The following is a 20530-nucleotide window of genomic DNA, read 5'->3' on the forward strand; positions in this document are numbered from 1 at the left end:
CGCCGGGGCCCGGCCGCTGCCCCGGTCAGGTGGCGAGTCGGGCGCTCGTGGACTCTCCGGGTCCCGGAGCGAGCGCGCTCCTCTCGCAGGGCGCGGGGCCCGGGGTGGGCCTTACACACTGTTCCGCAGGCACCCGACGGCACAGCCCAGCCCCCGGCGGAGACGCGCACCGACCGGCTGCCCCGAGGGGACCCGCGTTCGCCGCGGCGGGCCCCAGCCCCTCGCCCGTCTCGTCACCCCGGCCCAACCGCCTACCGCTCCCTCCCCACCTGAAGGCGTGACTTGACTTCCTACAGGGGCGCGGGGCTCTGAAGGGTGAGGGTAACGGGCGAAGGGAAGGAGACGGTCGGCCGTCTCCGATGCCCTTGAAGGGTCACTGCTTAGTAAGGCTGGCACTTTTGTTTTGTTCTTTATTCTGCCTACCGGGCGCTGATGTGGCTCGCGGAGCGGCTCAGGCGCCGCGGGGCGGGAAGGCCACGCGCCCGCCCGCCCTCGCCGCCCGCGCGGGACCGCGCCGGTCCCGGCGCCCGCCGCGCGCACGCAGTTCTCGCCTCCGCGCTCCCCGGAGCTCGGTGGCGATTAGGTGGGTCGTCTGGGGGAGGTGCTTTTGCAAGAGGAAGCCTTTTACTGAAGAGTCCAGCCCTGCCTCGCCGCCAACTCGGCGACAGTTGCTTCAGAACCGTAGCTATTCCTGCCTCGGGCCTCGAGGGCTAAAGTGGGGCAAGGCTGGTATTTTTGGTGACGAGGCAGTATTTTGTTTTAGGGAAGCCGGGGGTTGCTGAACCGCTAGCGCGGCCACAGGAGGGGTCACTTGAGCGAGGCCGGGGACGCCGACGTGGGGTGGGGCTGGAAGCGCCCGACTCGGGCCCGCCGAGCGGCCTGAGACCGGCGGAGCCCCGTCTGCTCCCCAGAGCGGGCAGGCGGGAGCCAGGCCGCAGGACCCGGCCCACGCAGGAAGGTCGAGCTCGCGGGTGAGGTCACAGTTGCCATGGCTCTGGGCAGTGACGCGCGTCGGCACGTGACGAGCGGTTGCCATGGCGCCCGGCCCCGGCGGCGCGGGCGCTCCGCCCCGGAGTGACGTCAGCGCGGCCCCCCTCCTTTGCCCGCCCCCCGCCCCCTCCCCCGCCGGCTCCCCGCGGCCCCGGAGGTTTCACTGCGCGACAAGATGGCGGCAGCGGCGGCGAGCGGAGCCGGCGGGGCTGCCGGGGCCGGGACGGGGGCCGCCGGACCGGCGGGCCGCCTGCTGCCTCCGCCCGCGCCGGGACCCGCGACCGCGCCCGCGGCGGCGCCCTCGGCGCCTGGCTCGCCGCGCCCCCCGGCCCCGGCCTCCCGCGGGCCGGTGCCTGCCCGCATCGGCTACTACGAGATCGACCGCACCATCGGCAAGGGCAACTTCGCTGTGGTGAAGCGGGCCACGCACCTCGTCACCAAGGCCAAGGTAGTGGCGCGGCGGGACCGCCGTCCGAGTGCAGCGGGGCGGGCAGGACCCGCCACCCGAGACTGCGGGGTGGGCGAGCGAGCGCACTCCGGGTGCGGGCAGCGTTGGGGAAGGGGACCTGGAGGGGCGGCCGGGGCGAGGCGGGAGGGTGCGGGACCCGGGGCCGGAGGGGGGACCTCCGCGGCGGAGGCGCGGGGCTCGGCGCGCCGGGGCCCGCACGGGGCGGCGGGAGGGAGGGTCCCGGCGCGGACGGCGTGTGGGGCGGGAGGTCGGAGGCGCTTGGAACTCGCAGGAGCCGCGCGACGCGCGGAGGAGACTCTGGAACCAGCAGTTAGGAAGCCCCGAGGGCGCGAGGCGGGGGCGCAGGGGACGTGGACTCTGAGGACGCGGGACGGGGGTGAAGCGGCAGGTGGGGGTTCACCAGGGGACCCGGGGCGGCCCGGGCGGGATTTGGGGAGGGTGTGGTGGAGACAGGGCACCGGGAGACGGGAGGCACCTGGCACCTTATGACAGATGTCAGTCAGCAGGGGATCGTCCGGCAGAGGTGGACGGTGGGAATGGAAGCCGGAGGCCAGACGAGATCCCTGCAGGAGGGGCAAAGAGCCTGGGGAATACTGGGGGGACTTGTCCTGCTTTTCCGCAGGAGCGGGCTCGGGGCGCAGAGGGCGGCAGGTTTTCATGGCGGCGCAGTAATGGGGTTAAACGCTTTGGGAGAGCTGGATTGCAGGCCAGAGGGGTTGGAGGGTCTGGAGTTTCGGGCTCTCCGTGGGGGGCCCCGCACCAGGGCCCGCGCATTGGGCCCTTTGGTTCTCAAGGGCTCTGTGGAGCTGTAGAGGTGAAATTGGCAAGGTCAGTTAGGAGGCCATATGTGTAAACCTACACATTTTTACCTGTAAAGTTCCTTTTTTGAGGAAATACGGTGGCACTTTCCTGTCGCCCTCTTCTTTGGGAGTATTGGAATCTAAGGCATCAGGCGGAATCTTTTGGTTTCAGTTGGACCCACAAAGCCCATTTGTACTCCAAATTTTTTCTTTGTTCATTCTCTCACTTGAATGAACACTTTCAGTGTAGTCATGCACCATGTTTAAAACTGCAGTTTGTTTCCCTCAGCCTGACTAATGAACCCTTATAGCTGCTGCTGCTGCTTCCTACAAAAGCCACATCAGTTCGCCTCACCTCCTCAGCCGAGCCTCTGGTTGTCATCACCTACCGTGTTTTTGCTTTTATGGCAATCGCTGGTTTTCAGAAGCCAGCGACTTATCTAGGCCTTCTCTCCTGCTCACTTACCGCCAGAAGTTCCTTTTCCCCTCCTTTCTGTCATAGACTACAAGGGGCCCTTGTTGTGTGGCAGGGTGGGTGCGTGTGGACAATTGATTGGTCGGTTTCACTTCCTCTGGGGAGGGGGTGCCCTTCAGCCTTTCTCAGTTTTTATCAGAGGGCCTCAAGTCTGCAGGTCTGAGCTGCAGGAGATAACAAAGTCCACGGTTCCCCAGGTAACACTGTGACTCTCCAACCCTGAGGGAGAGTAGACTAGGCCAAGACTCTGGTCCATCTCCACCCCGCCCCCATCCCTCAGTGCTTCCAGCTCTGTTTACTGTTAGCCAAGCCAAACTTATGTTTACAAACAACTAGTAGTTGGAGCTTGGTTCCTTGTTGGCCTCCCTTCCCCCACCCAAGTAATCACATTGCACTCCTGTGATTATTTTGCTCAGACCTTTGGGGGATGGACTCTGAACTTAATTGGTCGTCTGGTTTATGGTGTCTGTGACTTAAAGAATTTTATATCTGTCAGCCCTTGGATACACCAAAATATTGATAAAAATAATTTCTGACAGGGTTGAATGTTTTTGGAAATGTAATTGCAAACAGTTGATTCTTGGAGTTATATATAAAAGAGACATTTCTGTCTTCAGTAGTCAGCAAAACCAGTGGCTAATTATGGCTGGTCTGCCCACTTTCTAATTTTCCTGTGTGTGTGTTTCTTAGTGTTTCTCTGAGGCCGTGGTATCCTTTAGGACTGCAGCATTTTATTTTTTAATATATCTTTATTGATTTCAGAGAGAGGAAGAGGAAGGGAGAGAGAGAAACATCAGTGATGAGTCATTGATCGGCTGCCTTCTGCACGCCCCTCACTGGGGATGGAGCCTGCAGCCTGGGCATGTGCCCTGACTGGGAATCAAACCACGATCTCCTGGATCATAGGTTGATGCTCAACCGCTGAGCCACCCTGCCTAGGCAGGACTGCAGCATTTTAAACATTGGCTTGTTTATAAACGGGTGTCACTGTTTATGTTAGTTTTAACTTTGATCGTTTGTGGTGTGGAGTTATGCAATTCCTTTGTATGAAAATATTCAAAATCTTGAATGAGATTGAAATGGATGGCTTGGACAATGATTTCAATGAGTTGCATGTGTTATGGGACCACACCAACACTCATTTGTGTTTCTGTAGCACTGTGCAATTTCCTTGTTACAGTACAGTTACAAGCACCCCATCTTTTGTTGCTTAAATTACTCTGAGGGCATGAGTGAAGCTTAATTCATAGGAGTTGTCATGTGCTGTGGGTAAACGATGAGCGTATTTTGGCCTGCTCCTTGCTTAATCTGAATCCACTTTGGAAGGGTTTCTCAAATGCTGACAGTTTAGATGTGCTTAACAGCTGTTGACATACAGTATGAAGGCCTATTGAGGCCATGGCTTGGTTATATAATGGAGAGGAAGGTGCCTGGTTTACTAGCAGTAGCAGAAGCTGCTTTTTCAGTTATTCAGGTAGATAGATTTTTCTTCCCATGCACTGCAGCATTTATCTTACTTCTGCAGTCAGGTCACTTGGAAGCAAAGAGCTGTTTTTTTTTTCCATCTCTTCGCAGACTGTATTATTTTTATGTTTTGTCTTTTAGAGGTATGTGATTTCTTCTCCTTTTATCCCCACAGGCCACTGAATGGTCTGGATTTTTCTTATAACCATATGTAACAATCAGACTCAGGTAATACAGATGATATTTGTGTTGGCTGAAGGTTAGGTAGTAGGATTTCTGAACATCAAAGAAATATTTATGGTCACCTTTTCTTATATGTACTACCCATTCCAAAGACTAAGAGGCTAAAGTAAACTTCATTTATTGACTAAGCTACTGCACTCCGTCCAACAATAAGTGGTGAAGCTGGCCCTTTCCCAGATTCTGTTAACTCTCAAACCTCCTAGAGAAGGACTCTGGGATGAATAAAGTCAGCAGAGAAAAGGAAATATTTTCCTATTTGGTTGTTGGTGAATTTTGTAGCACTGCATTCATGAGCTCAGAGTTAATGTTGGCAGCACTGCAGTGCTTAGAGTGTCACTGCAGAATAGTTAGCAGCAGAGGATATTCATCTCTGACATACTTTGGTCAGCAGCTCACCCTCGCTGTCTTTGTCCTACCATCTTTGATTTCTTTTTTTTATTTTGGAGGAGCCTCAGCCTGAGATTCTTCGGCTCTATTCGTTTGGTAGGACACTATGAAGTATTAAAGAGATTTAAAAATAAAGATTTTGTGCTCAATTGCTTATAGTCTGTTGCCCGTGTCTATGCCTTCACTGGTTGGATGAATAAGAATGGAGTAGATATTTTGTATACATTTAAGTAAATGTATAAAAGCCATTGGTCAAGTACTTTTCCTTTTTTAATCCTTTCCCGAAGATACAGGTTTTTAATTGATTTTTGGGGAGGCGGGGAGAGAAACATCGATTGGTTGTGTCTTCTATTCGCCCCAACTGGGGAATCAAACCTGCAACCTAGGTATGTGCCCTGACCAGGAATAGAGCCTGACACCTTTTTGCGTACAGGGTGATGCTCCACCAATTGAGCCACCGGCTAGGGCTCAAATACTTTTAATGTGTGTTTTAACAGATACTTATCACTTGCCCATTACTGATTTGTGGTAAGAACTTGAGCTTTGGATAAGGCTGCCTGGGTTTGGATCCTCTGCTGCTTAACAGCTGGGTGATCTTGGGTAAATGGTTTAACTTCTCTGTGTTTGGATTCCCTCATCTGTAAAGTGAGATGACAAAAGTACTTAACTCTGAGTATTATGAAAATTAAACAGCATAATATATGTGAAGCACTTAGAACAGTAGTAGGCATAGTAGGCATGTAGTCACTGTAATCATCATCATCATCATCACCATCAGATGCTGTAATAACAAAGATGAGTAAGACATAGTTCCCCTTTTTGACCTTTCACCCCTTGGGAACAGTTTATGAATGCACATGCCATTTGTTTTGTGTAGGTAGATGCCATCCTGATGATATGCTTTAAGGGCAAAAAAGTAGTTTGTGATTACGTCAGGGGCCACTTTGAGAGAGTTGGATTAAACTCCTGTGGACTCTGGGCTAATTTCATGAAATTGGGATTTTAAAACAATTTTTCATTAGTTAAACTTTTTAAATAGTTATGAGACTTGTCTGATGAAAACTGTGACTGATGCCAGCTTTTATTTGGGCTGCTTCGAATATTCTGCGTGTTTGTGTTACTACTCTTTGTCACAGAGTTTGGAACAGAGTTTGTTTTAGTGTAGTCTTTTCTCCAGAGATTCCCTTAAATTTGGCGGAGAATGTGAAGAATTATTCTTACAAGGCTTAAGAACACATTTGCATTTGGGTGCTACTTAGAAGTCCAAGGTCAGGATTCTTTACTTTAGATATTACACAGAGGAAACTTTGCCCCATGACCCCATTCCAAATATCGACCAGGCAGCACACATCTGTGGACTGTGTGGTTTAGTGGGAACTCATTTCCATGAGGAGAAAAACTCAGAGTGGGCTAATAGTTTTATGTGCACGTTTAAGGAAGAGTTTAAAGAAGTATGAGATGATGCTGTGCTCATCAGAAGGCTGAAAACAAGACTCATCGGTAAATAGAAAAGAGAATATGTGAAAAAGAAATTGGAAGCAAGATTTATATTACATTTGAAGGGATAGTCCCATCCCTAGATAATACAGAAATGCCTGCTGAAAGATGACTAACTTTATTTTGGTACAGATGATACTTCATTTGTGATGGGGTTACTGACTTTGTTGAAGAGCTAAGATTGATTTGGATTCAAAATACTGGTATTCCACTTTCAACATCAGAGCTGTTTATTTTAACATTCTGACTTTGGTGCCAGCTCCCTAGAAAGTCATAGATCTGGCTCAAGCCAGAGGTGCCCAGACTAGTTATTTCTGTGCCAGAAGTGCTGTTTTCATTTTCCAGGCATCAATCTGGCTAATGTTTTCAAGTTCACAGCATAAAAGAGAACAAAATGGATGCTTTGAAAAGAAAAAAATTCTCTTCACCAGAGCCTCTGTAATTCTAAAAAGCACTTAAAACATCTCTGCAAAGAAATGGAATCTTTCTCTTATCTATCATTCATTCATCGTACATTTATTGAATCCAAAGTTTGTTCAGGTTCTATCCTGGGCTCTCTTTGTACACTGATAAACGAGAAATAAAAAGCTCTTGCCTTTTTGGAGCTTACTTTCTTATGGTAGGAGACAGATAAGAAACATGTAAAAATTCACTTCACCTAGTGATGAATACTATGAAGACAATAACTGGGCTAGAGAGTGTCTGGGGAAGCATGCTGCTTCAGCTACAGTGGTTGAGGAAAGCTTTTCCAATGTGATGATATTTGAATTGACACCTGAATGATGAGAGAGTGTCGGCCTGGGAAGATTTAGAAGGCAGAATAGTCAGTGAAGAAGGAATGGCAAGTGCAAAGGTCTTGGGGTAGAAAAGAGCTTGGTTTTTCAAAAAATTAGATCCAAGGTCATGGTGCCTGCAGCTTAGTGAACAAGGGGGCAGGGAGGATGGTAAGGGATGGATTCAGAAAGGTAGACAGGGGCCATATCATATAGGTTTATAGTCCATTTTATGGAATTGGACATGGAACAGCATTGACATCAGAAGATATCAAAGCAGAGCACTGATATCATTTGATTTGTGTTTTTAAAAATTCATGCTGGTTATTTTATGGTTAAGGGTAAAACTTTTTCTGATGCATTTCTTCAGATGGGGGCGATGTTGTATTTTAACAACTTACATTCTTTTACACAATAAGAGAAGATCATACGTTTGCACATAAATTAAACACGATTAGCCAGCAAATATTTGTTGATTTTTGGACACAAAAGAGATCTTAGAGATCTTCTATTCCATTGCTTTCTTTTTCAGAATCTAGAAAGATGGACTTAATGGAGTTTAGAATCTCAGGCCTTTAGGGGCTATTAAAGTAGTTTAGACCAATTACCCATTAGATTCATGACTCCCTTTGGTATCTTCCCCCCTCCCTCCATTTGCCCAGAATCCTATAGCTAGTTAGTGCGGGAGTTGGAATTAGAATCCAGGCATCCCAGTTTCTAGTTAACTTTACTCTGACTCCTCCAGTGATAGAAAACATTGCCCTTGCCTTCTGAGCACGTGATCTTTTGTTAGAGAAACAAAATACACCTACTAATTAAAATCTAAGATATTTATTCTTTCTATTAAACCAAACTCCAAAAGTGAGATGTCATGATTAGAGGAAAAATTTCCCCAAATAGGAGGAAGAGTACATACCAACACTGTATTTCACTGTCAATCCTGCCACTTCCCAGCAGTCCTCCATGGATCCATTGCTTTGCCATTGCTTTTCCTTTAAACCTCCTACTCACAAATACCTCTTGGTGCTCCCTTGACATGACTAAGGTGTCAAAAAAGCTTTTCAAAATACTAAGGAAGTAAAAATGGAAAGAAACAGAAAAGGCAATGACCATAAACACAGTCTGCCTTATATAGTTTTCCTTTGTCACTAAATCTAGCTTACTCCCAGGGAACAGGAGTAATTATTCTTTTGCTCTTGGGCTGGTCTGTCTTTGAAGGTACCTGTTTTAGATCAACTTCTCACTTACCAGATCACTACCAGTTTCCAGGGGGTTGTGCCATCTTTTAACTCATTAAGAGAATGGTCACCAAGATATGTGCCTTGATGACACAGGTAAGGGCCAAGAGAAACACTTACCTAGGGCTTCTCTTATGTGGTTCTAGTTTTTGGTGTATGAGCTACACCTGTTTCCCTGGTGCATGACCTCACCCATCAGGTGAGTTCCTGACCCCTTCTAATAGTAGTTTGGTCCCTTCTGGCATTATACATAATACAGGCCAGTCATACTGTCCTGTGGATGACTGATAACATCCAGAGGATGAAAATTATATACATTCTTGTGGATTTTTGTCCTAATGTAATACATAATTGTTAAATAAGTGGTCAAGGTGATGTCTTTGAGAAACCTCAACAGTCTTGGTTGAATTAGCTTCAAAGAGCTTCTTTTAGATTTGTTCATAATAAAGTTCCATCAGTTAGTACAATACTGTTGGATGAGCCATCCCTAAGTTATGTTTGGTACATACAGGGTGGGGCAAAAGTAGGTTTACAGTTGTGAGTACGTGATACAGTTTATTCTTGTATTATTATTTATTAATTATTGTATTATTTTCCATATAAACGACTGTAAATCTACTTTTGCCCCATCTGGTATTTCTGTTTAGGAGGTGTGCAGTTCATTGTAGACAAGGAGTCTCTGACCTCTGAATAGTATTTCATCTCAGAATTTAGGTTGTCAGAGAGGTAGGAGCCAGATTGCGAATGCTCAGCCTCATTTCCCAGAAGCCGAAAGGAAGGAGAAGCAAACCCGTTACCTGTTGAAGCTTGTCTGTGTAGGCTGGACCCATTCAGTGGGATACTTTTGGCCAGTTGTCTTAAATTATATTTAGGTTTTGATTAGGAAGTTCTGAGAAATAATCAAATTTCTGCCAAGTTTCAGCTCCAGTACATGCTTACCAGCAGTATGTTTTACTTCTCATTGCTTCCTCCAGAAGAATTGAATCTGAAAATTTAGGTTAGCTAACCACACTTTTTGAGACTGAAAATTTTGAAGAAGAAATTTTTCATTTATTCCAGTCAATCAACCAAGCAAGCAACCAACTAACCATCTATCCATCCAGTAAACTTTTGAAAAAATATTTATCGATAACTGGGAATTGATGTATGGCACAAAATTCAAAAAGTAAAAAGATTTGTATAGTGAAATTAAGTCTGCCTGCCATCCCAAGACCTCAGCCACAGAGTTTTCTTAGTTTTGTTTCACAGATATTTATTTAGGGCTTCTCTGGGCCATTCCAAATGCTAGATGCTGTTTATTTTATGGCAGTGCTTTGATATGCTTGAAATTTATAAATGTCATTTTACCTAAAAGAAGAAGCCCTGGCTGGTGTGGCTCAGTTGGTTGGGCGTTGTCTCAGGCATCGAAAGGCTTCCAGTTCGATTGAGGCGTGTGGGGGGCGTGCAGGGGGCAGCCAATTGATGCTGACCGATGTTTCTGTCTCACCTCGATGTTTCTCTCTTCCTTCCTCTCTCTCTAAAAAATAAATAAATAAATAAATAAATAAATAAATAAATAAATAAATAAATAAATAAAAAAGGTAGAAAATATCTAACTTCTAATGCTTGTTAGGAGGCCCAGTATGATAAATGAACGTAAGCTCCATGAGGTCAGGATTTTAATGTTTTTGATGCTTTCCTCGTGCCCACTGCAGTGCCTGTGAACATTAATTTAGTGAGTGAATATAAGGATTTAAAAAATGGGAGGTGGGTTTGTTTTTATATTCTTAGTACATCTAAGAATTTTACTATTGAAATTTCCCCTCTCTAGTTAATATGTTAAAGCAAAGTAATTTTCTACCTTTTTCTCACACATCTCTAGCTAAGGAGATTTCACAACCTTTCTGGGCAAGTCATTTATTTTTGGCATATCTTAAACCTTTATTATTAAGAAGTTCAGTGTAACAGAAGTAAACCCTGCAATTTAAATTCAAGCCACCTTACTTTAAAAATAGAGGGTCCTTTCATATCCAGGCCCCGCAGGTAGTCAGCCAAAGCTGCCTTTTCCCTCTTCCGCCTTGGAGCCTCCCTTTGCAGGTCTATGAAGGGGTCTTGGGCTGCTGGCACTTCCTGAGATAACTTCAGACTATTTGTTGAGTTACCTCTTGTTCTGTTATTTATACTAGGTGAACTGATTTAAAATAAAAACAAAAAACAAAACAACTTTCTTGTCACTGACCCTTAATTTTAGTGGTTGCTTTTAATGGTTCCTACCTTTTAATGGCTTAATTCAGCTAGTTTTTGTTGTATCATCCGTGTGCAAAAATAGCAACTACTGGTCCTAGAAGACAAGAAAATAAATTTATTCTTGTCAGGGTAGAAAAAGGATTAAGTTAAAGGAGCAGTTGAATGCTTCCATCTCAAACCTGGCAGAAGAGGAGGGGAATATTAAGCATGAATTCTCTTACCCCAAGCCAATCGCTCATTATTACTGACCCTCTTCTACCACCCTGCCCTACCGTTTTTGTTTTTTTTTTTTTAATAGAAGTAATTTGTGCTCATGGAAGAAATTTTAGAAAATTCAGAAAATTATTAAGAATCAGAAGGAAAGAATTTTATCTATAATCCTGCTACCCAAAGGCAGCAGTTGTTAATATTGTAAAATACATAATTGGGATCATATTGATATACACTTTTATTCCTTTTCCCCCCTAAACATTCATTAAAAGTATTTTCCCGTCATTAGAAGCTGTTTGTAAACATCAATTTTAATGGATGTCTACTTTTCTATTATATGACTACTGTTACTTCTTGAAGCTTTCTCTTACTTTAAGATTCTTTCCAGTTTTTCACTGTTACAGATTTGCTGTGACCATTTTGTGCACAAATCTTTGAGGCATTCTGATTTTTTACTCAGAAAAGATCTTTAGAAGTGAAATCACTGGGCCAAGGACACGCGTGTTTTTAAGACACCTGATACATGTATTGCCACATTGCTTTCCAGAAAGGTTATGCCTCCGAAGCAGTTTATGAGATAGCCTCTTCCTTTATTTGTCTCCCCCTCTGCCTTTCTTGGCTTGGGAACGTGGAGCTTGTAAGTCTCTGCTGCACCTTCACATGTAGGGTGATAATAGATAAAGGACAGGTCAAAAGAGGGTCAGAGCCAGCTGCCTAATCCTTCTTTCCCAAACCTGAAAGAGGAAAGAAAATAAATGTGAATCTAACCTTTCAGGTGTTCTTTATGACTCATCATTTTCTACTGATCTTTCACAAAGAGGCATAAACCCATGTTGGAGAAATTGATGAAGGAAAGAGGAAAATTTAATGAGAAATAGACTCGGATTCTGAACCTTTGATTTTTAAATAACTATTCTTTGGTAAACAATGAGAATTTCAAAGATTAATGAAGGTTGTAAATTACTCTTCCCTTGTTTTAATGGTGGAAAGATGGCAAAGGCGACTGTAAGAGACATAATTATGTAATAAATATGGTGATGCAGCAGCCATAGTGTGTTTGAATTTGCCTTATCCACTGTACACATTACTAAGAGATTTTCAAGGGCAATTGGGCCATATGGGGATATTGTCCTTAGAATGTTTTGTGATTACTGCTGTTGGGCATCTGATGATATGCTCTTTTCTTTAACCTCCAGTACAAGGCCTCTTATACAGTAAGTTTGGCTAATGATTTGCTTATAAATCGGGGGGGAAAACGAAGCAGGGAAATCAGAAATCTTGATATAATACTCTTAATATTTTATTTTAATTTAAAATATATATATGCACTCATTCACTAATTTTTCTGAAAGTGTTTATTATGGAGAATTTCAGACATAAACAAAAGTAAAGGGAATAGTATAATTACCCCCCCCCCAATCTGTCACCCACTTTAAGCAGTTATCACCTCATGGCCAAACTTTCATCTATATTCCATCCTGTTTCTCTTTTCTCCCTAGTTTATTTTAAAGCAAATCCCAGAATTTTATCATTTCATTCGTAAATATTTTGGCATATATCTCTAAATAGACGAGGATTCTTTTTCAGAGAAACAAAACTACAGTACCATTATCCTCCCTAAAACAATTAACAGTAATTCCTTAATGTCATTAAATATCAAGTCAGTGTCAAAATTTCTCTGATTGACCCTGGCTGGGTGGCTCAGTTGGTTAGAGCGTCGTCCCCATTTGCCAAGGTTTCGGGTTTGATCTCGGGTCAGGGCACGTACAAGAAGCAACCATTGAATGCATAAATAAGTGGAAGGACAGATCGATGTTTCTTTCTCTCTCTCTCCCCTCTCTCTCCCCCTCCCTCCTTCTTTCCTTTCCTCCCTTCCTCTCTCTAAAACCAATAAATAAATAAAAAATTAAAATTTCCCTGATTGAATGTATATGTATATATTCTTTTAAACCACTTATTTGTTTGAATCAGGGTCTAAATAAAGTTTATACATTATAATTAATTGATGTCTCTTACATTTTTAAAAAAAATTGTTTTACTCTCTAGGTTTCCCTTCCTCCTCTTTTTCTTTGCAATTTGTTTAAGAAACAAATTTGCTAATCTTTTGATGTGGGGCCGAGGTGTTTCTTAGTATACTGAGTGGAGTTCCTTCATCTTGTTTGCATTAAATGTACACACAGTTCATCATCTAAGATTTCTAGTTTTGATTTGCTTTTTTAAAGAAGAGTAGGAATTTAAAGGCATTTGTGAAGCAATATGAGTACAGAATCCCTCTTGAGTTTTATGATTCCCTCCAACCTTTTACACTTGTCTTGTCCACATCTAATTTGACTTTATCACGTCTTTTTAAGCATTCAACCTAGTTTTCTTTCTTTTCTAAATGATTTCAGAAAGAGGAAGGGAGAGGGAGAGAGAGAAACATCAATGAGAGAGAAATATTGATCCGCTGCCTCCTGCATAAAGGGCCAGTGATGTTAAAAATTTGATGAGGAAACAGCCCAAACTCTCTTATTTAAAAGGTTTTTATCTGCTCACTGCTAGTGTAATGTGCCGTAGAACGCGTTGACATTTTCATGTAGTAAGTTGTTTTCTGTTCCTGGCAAAAGAAATCTTTGTTCATATGTCACAAGAAACAGAATTGTTTTTATTGTGGAAGGCTGGAGCAGAGAGAGCTGTGTGTTTTTAGTAGGATAAGTTGGGCACCTGCAGGATTTTTTCTTTCTCCTTGCCTCTTGTTGCCCTTTGTTTCTGTCAGAATGTTCTAATGTTGCATAAGCAGTGTTCTGACAGTAGATAAGTTTTTTCAGTAGTTCATTTTTTTAAACTCTCAAAATAATGTTTTTAGTGACTGTATGCTCTTTCTATTTCTACATCAACAGTGATATTGTTACTCTAGTCAAATGGGGCAGCTGTATTCCAGCAAATGATCTTTGTGTCCAAGTCAGCTGCAGAGACAGCGCTTTCATCTATTATATCTGAATATCTTATATGTGTGTAGTAATTCTGGGAGGTAGTTAAATCTTGAGATAATGCTTTTGGATCTCTTTAAAGGAGTTTACAGTCTTCGAGAATAATGCTTGCGGCACGTTACGCACTGGCCCCGACGTACGCGGAAGGGCGGCCGGTGGTTTCCGCCTGCTGCCCCTTCGGCTCCTCCGCAGCCCGCAGCGCGTCAGTGCCCTGCTCCAACTGAGCGCGCAGCGAGCGGGGCGCTGTTCACAGTGAGTCACGATGGCTAAGATCAATGGTGGTTAGATTTTTTAGGCCAAGAATCCAAGTTGGAGTCACATTAAATTTTGGAAAACCACATTTCAGTTTGTGTTACCTAAATTTCTCTTCCTTTTCTTGTGCTAGTATCACTGTTTTCTGCTTTTCCCACTCTTTGGGGAACCTTTGTGGCTATCACAATTGCAGGAGGCAGCCAGTAGTAATGAACTGACCACTGGTGTGGGAGTCAGGCCACGTGTTTCCAGTTTCAGTTTTACTAGTCTGGCAGTTTTCTTTGGGCAAATAAATCACTTAACCTCATGGAGCTTCCTTTTTTACTTATATATTTACTTAACCTCATGGAGCTTTCTCTTTTACTTATTATATATTTTTACACCAGCTTTATTGAGAGATAATCCATATGCCATACAGTTTACCCAGTTCAGTGTTTTTAGTATGTTCATGGAGTTGTGCAGCCGTCGCCACAGTCAGTTTTAGAACAGCTTCATACCTCTCACAAGCAGTGGTGTACCCATTCACAGTTACTGTCCGTTTCGCCAACCTCCCTCTCGCAGCCCTAAGCAGCTAATAAGCCTTTATGGATTTTCCTGTTCTGGACAATTTTTCATTTAAATGAAATCATAAAATATAAAATATATGGCCTTTTGTGTCTGGCTTTTTTCACTTAGTATGTGTTCAAGGTTCCTCCATGTTGTAGCATTTGTTAGAATTTTATTCTTTTTTATGGCTGAATAACCTTTCATTGTGTAGATATACTGCATTTTTTTATCCACTCATGAATCGGTGGACTTTTGCATTATTTCCACTTTTTGGCTAGTATGAACAATGCTAGTAGGAACATTCGTCTATAAGTATTTTTTTGTTTCTTTGTTTTTGTTAATCCTCACCTGAGGATATTTTTTCCACTGATTTTTTTTTAGAGATAGTGGAAGGGGGAAGGGAGAGAGAGAGAAAGAGAGAAACATCGATGTGAGATGGACACGTTGATTGGCTGCCTCCTGCATGCGCCCTGACCTGGGCAGGGATAAACCTGCAACCCAGGTACACGCCTTTGACCAGGAATTGAACCCGAGACCCTGTGGTGTGCAGGCTGACACTCTAACCACTGGCCAGGGCTCATGTATAAGTTTTTGTGTAGATGTATGTTTTCATTTATCTTGGACGATTACCTAGGAGTGGAATTGCTGGGTCATGTAGTAACTCCATGTTTAACTGAGGAGTTGCCAAACTTTTCCAGAATGGCTGCCCAGCTTACATTCCCACCAGCATTGTGTTAGGGCCGCAGCTTTCAGCTGTGAGCCACAATAATTTTCCAAACATGCAGTACCTGACTATTTAGTCAGGGGCCCTGATCTCTTTTCCCTTAGATTGTCAAATAAAAATAGTGACAACAGCCAACAACAGTAGCCATCTGGTGTGAATGAATAAAGATTATACCTTTTTTTTTTCTTCAGATCAGCAAAAAATATATTTTTGTGTGTGCCTCAGAATTTTAGTAATTAGTTTGTGTGCCACAAGATGAAAAAGGTTGAAAAATCACACTGTATTAGGGTTCTAATTTTTCCACATCCTCACCAAATTTTTATTTTCTTTCTTTTTGATCTAGCCATACAAGTGGATATGAAGTGGCATCTCATTGTGGTTTTGATTTTCATTTCTCTAATGATTAATGGTGTTGAGTATCTTCTGATTGCTAACTGACCATTTGTAAATCTTTCAAGTGTCTGTTTAGATTATTTTTGCCCATTTTTTAGTTGAGTTGTCTTTATTGTTGAGTTATAAGAATTCTTTATATATCCTGAATATAGTTCCTTTATCAAGTATGTGACTTAAAGACATTTTCTGTTTTGTGGGTAGTTTTCACTTTTGTGATGGTTTTGTTTGTAGCACAAACATTTTAAATTTTGAGTTGTGTTTTTTTTAACAACTTAAGCAAAAAAATCTTTATTATATGTGATGATTTGTGAGTCAGTAGCAAGAAGAAATATATTCCAAGAACTATATGTGCACAGCCAGTTCATAAAAGAAATATAATCAAGTCACAAATCTCTGATGCAATATTCATTTTAACAATGAAAAAAAATACAAACAAAACAAGGAAGCACTATTTTTATGGATCAAATAAAAAATAAAAAATATATAAATAGCTTATTTTCTTTATTTTAAAGTTATTTTAACTTTGAAATTATGTTCTGTTCTGTATATTTTCCTCTACTCATTCTGTACCTTTCTCCCATTTTCAGATAGTTCTCCCTTTTCAGGACATTTTATAGCATCAAAGTATCTTTTTTTTAAAAATTAAAAAAAAAAATCTTTATGGATTTCAGAGAGAGGAAAGGAGAGGGAGAGAGAGAGATAGAAACATCAATGATGAGTGAGTGAGTCAATGATTGATTGCCTCCTGCACACCCCCAACTGGGGATTGAGCCCGAAACCCGGGCATGTACCCTGCCTGATGGGGAATCGAACCCCGATCACCTGGATCCTAGGTGGCCAGGCAGCATCAGAGTATCTTTAAAAGTATCTATCTTTGTATCTATTTGTCTGATACATGTGTCTTATAATCAAACTTTTCAAAATATGTGCCATATAAAGCGTTTATGTTTTTTTATTAAAAAGTGATCATACCACACATCTATTTTGTTACAATACTTTTTTAAAAAAAATATTTTTATTGATTTCAGAGAGAGGAAGGGAGAGGTAGAGGGAGAGAAACATCGGTGATGAGAGACATTGATTGGCTGCCTCCTGCACGCCCCCGACTGGAGATCGAGCCCGAAACCCGGGCATGTGCCCTGACCGGGAATCAAACCGTGACCTCCTGGCCATAGGTTGATGCTCAGCCACTGAGTCACACCGGCTGGGCCAGTACTTCTTTTTTAACTTAATAATATGTCTCCAATGTTCTTCCATGTCAGCACATTTTGCCCTAATCTCAATCTTTCTAATGGCTGTAGAGTATTCCAGTTTATGGATATACTATATATAAGTAGTATCCTATTGATAAGTTTTAATGTTTCCACCTTTTTTAAATTACAAATTGTATGTCAGTTAATGTTTCCTCATATTTATATGTGCACACTCGTGCTAATGTTTCTTTTCTATTCCATTTGCTGTTGCACTAGTTACTATTCAAAAGACTCTTAAATCTCAGACTTAATTTAATTTTTTAAGATACTAGAGTTCTATTAGGTCCAACCTAGAGTAGATTTCCTGAAAGTTATATTCTTTTACGATAAATACAGTGTTAGGATCTTCTTTTGGAACTAGATTCTTCCTTTTCTCAGTAAGTTAATATAATAGTTCACTAGAAGTAGAATGTCTGAGTCAAAGTATAAGTGCTTAAAATTTTATAAATGTTGGCAAATTGCCCACCAGGAAAGGTCAGGCTAGTTCACGCAAGAGTGTATAAGACTGCTTTTTCTGTTCTCTTCAACAATGGCAGTCAGCCATCTTTTAAGTCAATCTGACAGGTAAAAGAAAATGTCATTTTAGTTTGTAGTTATTTACTAGTGAATTTGAGTATAATTTAATTTGTCTGTTGTCTATTTGTGTTTTGTCTTGAAATTGTGTTCTTTGTCCACTTTTCTATTGGGCCTTTTTGTTTTTTATTATAATTAACAGCTTTTTGAATATTAGGGAAATTAATTAACCCCTTAAAATACTACAGATATGTTTCTGTGTTTGTCTTTCGACTTTGTGTACATGTGCGTTTTTAAAATGTATAAAATGTAAACACCTTTATGTAGTCAGATTTTTTATTTTTTATTTTTTTTTTACTTTATGGCTTCTCGTTTTCCTTCATTCTAATTTTATAAAAATATTTACTCATGTTTTCTCCAAGTACATTTATGGTTTTGTTTTTAAATTTAGATCTTTGCTTCCTGTAGAATGCATTTTGGTTTAAACATGAGAAAGGGATCAGTAGTGGAATTTATTGAAGCTGTAGTTTTTTACATTTGTTTCTATGGTTGTTGGTGGCTTTCGCCCTTTGAGGACACTGGAGTGTGGAATGTTCCCTTGTCCTATTTTCCTTGTCTTCCGCAGTGCTTACCTCAGGCGAGGCCCTTCATTTCTTGAATGGATGAATCTTACTGTTTTTCCTCCAGCACTCTCACTTACTGTCCCAATACAACTTATTCAATAATCAGTATTTTTCCTCTTGATTTAGAAAGCTACTTTACCTGCAAGTTCTCTAGATAGTTGGATACATTTTTTAACTTTTAATTCATTGATTGTAGTATCTTTGTTTGCTTCTGCCAGCTTTAATTATTATAGCTTTATATCATTTTGGAAGGCTAGCCTCAAACATTCTTAAGAATATTATACCAGTTTGGGAAGCATTGTAATCTTCTTTAGAAAACACTCATTTAACTTACTGATTGAACATTTAATTCATTCTGAGAGTCAGCCTGCAAAGTAGAAATGATTTTGAGGTGTGACTTGCTGGAAAGCTTTCCTAGGATATCACATAACTTAGTTCTGGCTTGACATCCTAAGTGTCTGTTTAAAAACTTTCATTTGATCGTCTTGGTGTCTCTAGAAAAACAACAGTTTTCTCACAGTCTTTCATACAGAATACACAAAGAGGGTAGGCGGCAGAAAAGGCATTAAGACATTGTGTTGGGTGCTTGCTTCGGCAGCACAGGTACTAAAATTGGAATGATACTGCCCTGGCCAGTGTGGCTCAGTTGGTTGAGCGTTGTCCCACCACCAAGAGGTCGCCTGTTCGATTCTCGGTCAGGGCACGTGCTGGATTTTCTGGCAGCCAATCCATGTTTCTCCCTCTCCTTCTCCCTTCCCCTCTCTCTAAAATCAATAAAAACATATTTAAAAATAAAGGATAAAATTGGAGTGATACAGAGAAGATTAGCGTGGTCCCTGTGCAAGGATGGCATGGAAGTTCATGAGGTGTCCATGCTTTCAGCTGGCCCTTCAGGGAACCTGTGATCAGAGATGAGGCTGAGGACCACTATGATGTGTTCACTCACCCCATGGACTTCCAGACAGTGAGGAACAGTGTTCCTGTGGGAGCTACCACTCTGCGCAGAAGTTTCTTGCTGACGTGAAGCAAGTGTTTACCAACACTGAGCTTTACAACTGCCGAGGCAGCCATGCGCTGAACTGCATGGTGAAGACAGAACAGTGTCTGGCGGCTCTGTTGCATATGTCTGTAGGAAACGCAAGAAGTTTTCGGATCAGCTCACTGAAGATAAAGGAGACAGTGAGCCAGAGACCGTTGGACAGTCTAGGGGACAAAGACCGAAGAAATAGAGAGGTGGGGCCCTGGTAAGAGAGAGGGAGCTGAGGTCAGGGGAATTGAGGGGAGAGCAAGGGAAAGGGGAGGGAGGCGAAAGGAAGATGGAGAAGAGCATGGAAGGAAGGACATCATCGTAGGGCGTCTAGAAATGCCTGTCCTCCCAAGCTTGTGCTGTTTTTCTAAAACTCTCCATAGGGCTTTAATCAGGCAGAGCTCTTTGGAGAGTATAATATTGGGTTGGTGGTCTCTGCCTAGAAATATGGGTGATAGATGGCCTTAATCTCCCCTTTCTGAGAGTTTCCAGGAAGAGCCCAAGGATATGAACCCCAATTTCTTTTCTTCTTTCCTAAGGTCCCTTCCACTTTGGCTACCACAATAGTGCCAAGCCCTCTGCTCTCCAGGGGTGGGGTTACTGTATTACATAGAAGGATCAGATGTAATTAGTCCAGTTATGGAGGTGGTGGTAATTTTTAGAAGTCTATACAGTATTTTATGTTCAGCCTTGTTTCTTTAAGCCTGTACCCTGTCTCTTCCTCCCTTTCCCTCTCAGGTGCTGGTATCAGTGAGTGCCATTCCGAATTCTGTATTCATCAGCACCATGAAAAAGTTGTGCTCTTTTGAATTGATCTTGGCAGAGTAAAGGGACGTGTCTGGGGCCATTTCTGAATACCCTTCCCCTTCTTTGTGACAGCTCTCTCCCCACTTCCACCCCACCTCACCCCCTCAAACAAACAAACAAACAAACAAACAAAACAAAGGCACTTAAGAGACCTGAGTCCTGCTTATAATCATGCATATAATCTTTTCTTTGATGGATCTGGCCAGAGGCGTGTTGAAGCCCAGCCCAACCCCATACCAGACAAGCTTTTAGGGGATCAGAAGAAAAGCAGGAAGAATTGAAATGTTTAATTTTTTAAAAATTGACTTTTCTAGCCCAGCTAGGGGATCAGAGGATCACAGTTTGATTCCCGGTCAGGGCACATGCCTGGGTTTCCCACTTGATCCCCAGCAGGGGGCGTGCAGGAGGCAGCCGCTTGATGACTCTCATCATTGATGTTTCTGTCTCTCTTTCCCTCTCCCTTCCTCTCTCTGAAATTAATAAAAATATAATTTTTTAAAAAATTGGCTTTTCTAGTTATTAAAAGTTGCTTGTTTGAGCAGTGATAGTGTATAAAGCACATCTTGTAAAATGTTTGCCGCCTTGCTTTGGCACATGTACGTACAATGTATATGGTAATGAGTGTGCTGTCCTCTGCCCCATTGCCTCCCT

General features: G+C 42.6%; 1 protein-coding gene and 1 pseudogene across 3 annotated transcripts in view; both read left to right on the forward strand.

The window, feature by feature from the left end:
- Positions 1-1165: 1165 nt before the first annotated feature.
- SIK3 (SIK family kinase 3) overlaps positions 1166-20530 on the forward strand; it is a 260030-nt gene continuing 240665 nt past the window's right edge. For all 3 annotated transcript variants that reach the window (XM_087821520.1, XM_087821521.1, XM_087821522.1), the window contains exon 1: positions 1166-1438. In XM_087821520.1, coding sequence (XP_087677646.1) covers positions 1166-1438 — 273 coding nt within the window. The remainder of the gene's footprint in view (positions 1439-20530) is intronic.
- LOC148091916 (U6 spliceosomal RNA) lies at positions 18829-18926 on the forward strand (annotated as a pseudogene).

The sequence above is a fragment of the Miniopterus natalensis genome, chromosome 11 (genome assembly GCF_054644295.1).
Source record: "Miniopterus natalensis isolate mMinNat1 chromosome 11, mMinNat1.hap1, whole genome shotgun sequence".
NCBI lineage: Eukaryota > Metazoa > Chordata > Mammalia > Chiroptera > Miniopteridae > Miniopterus > Miniopterus natalensis.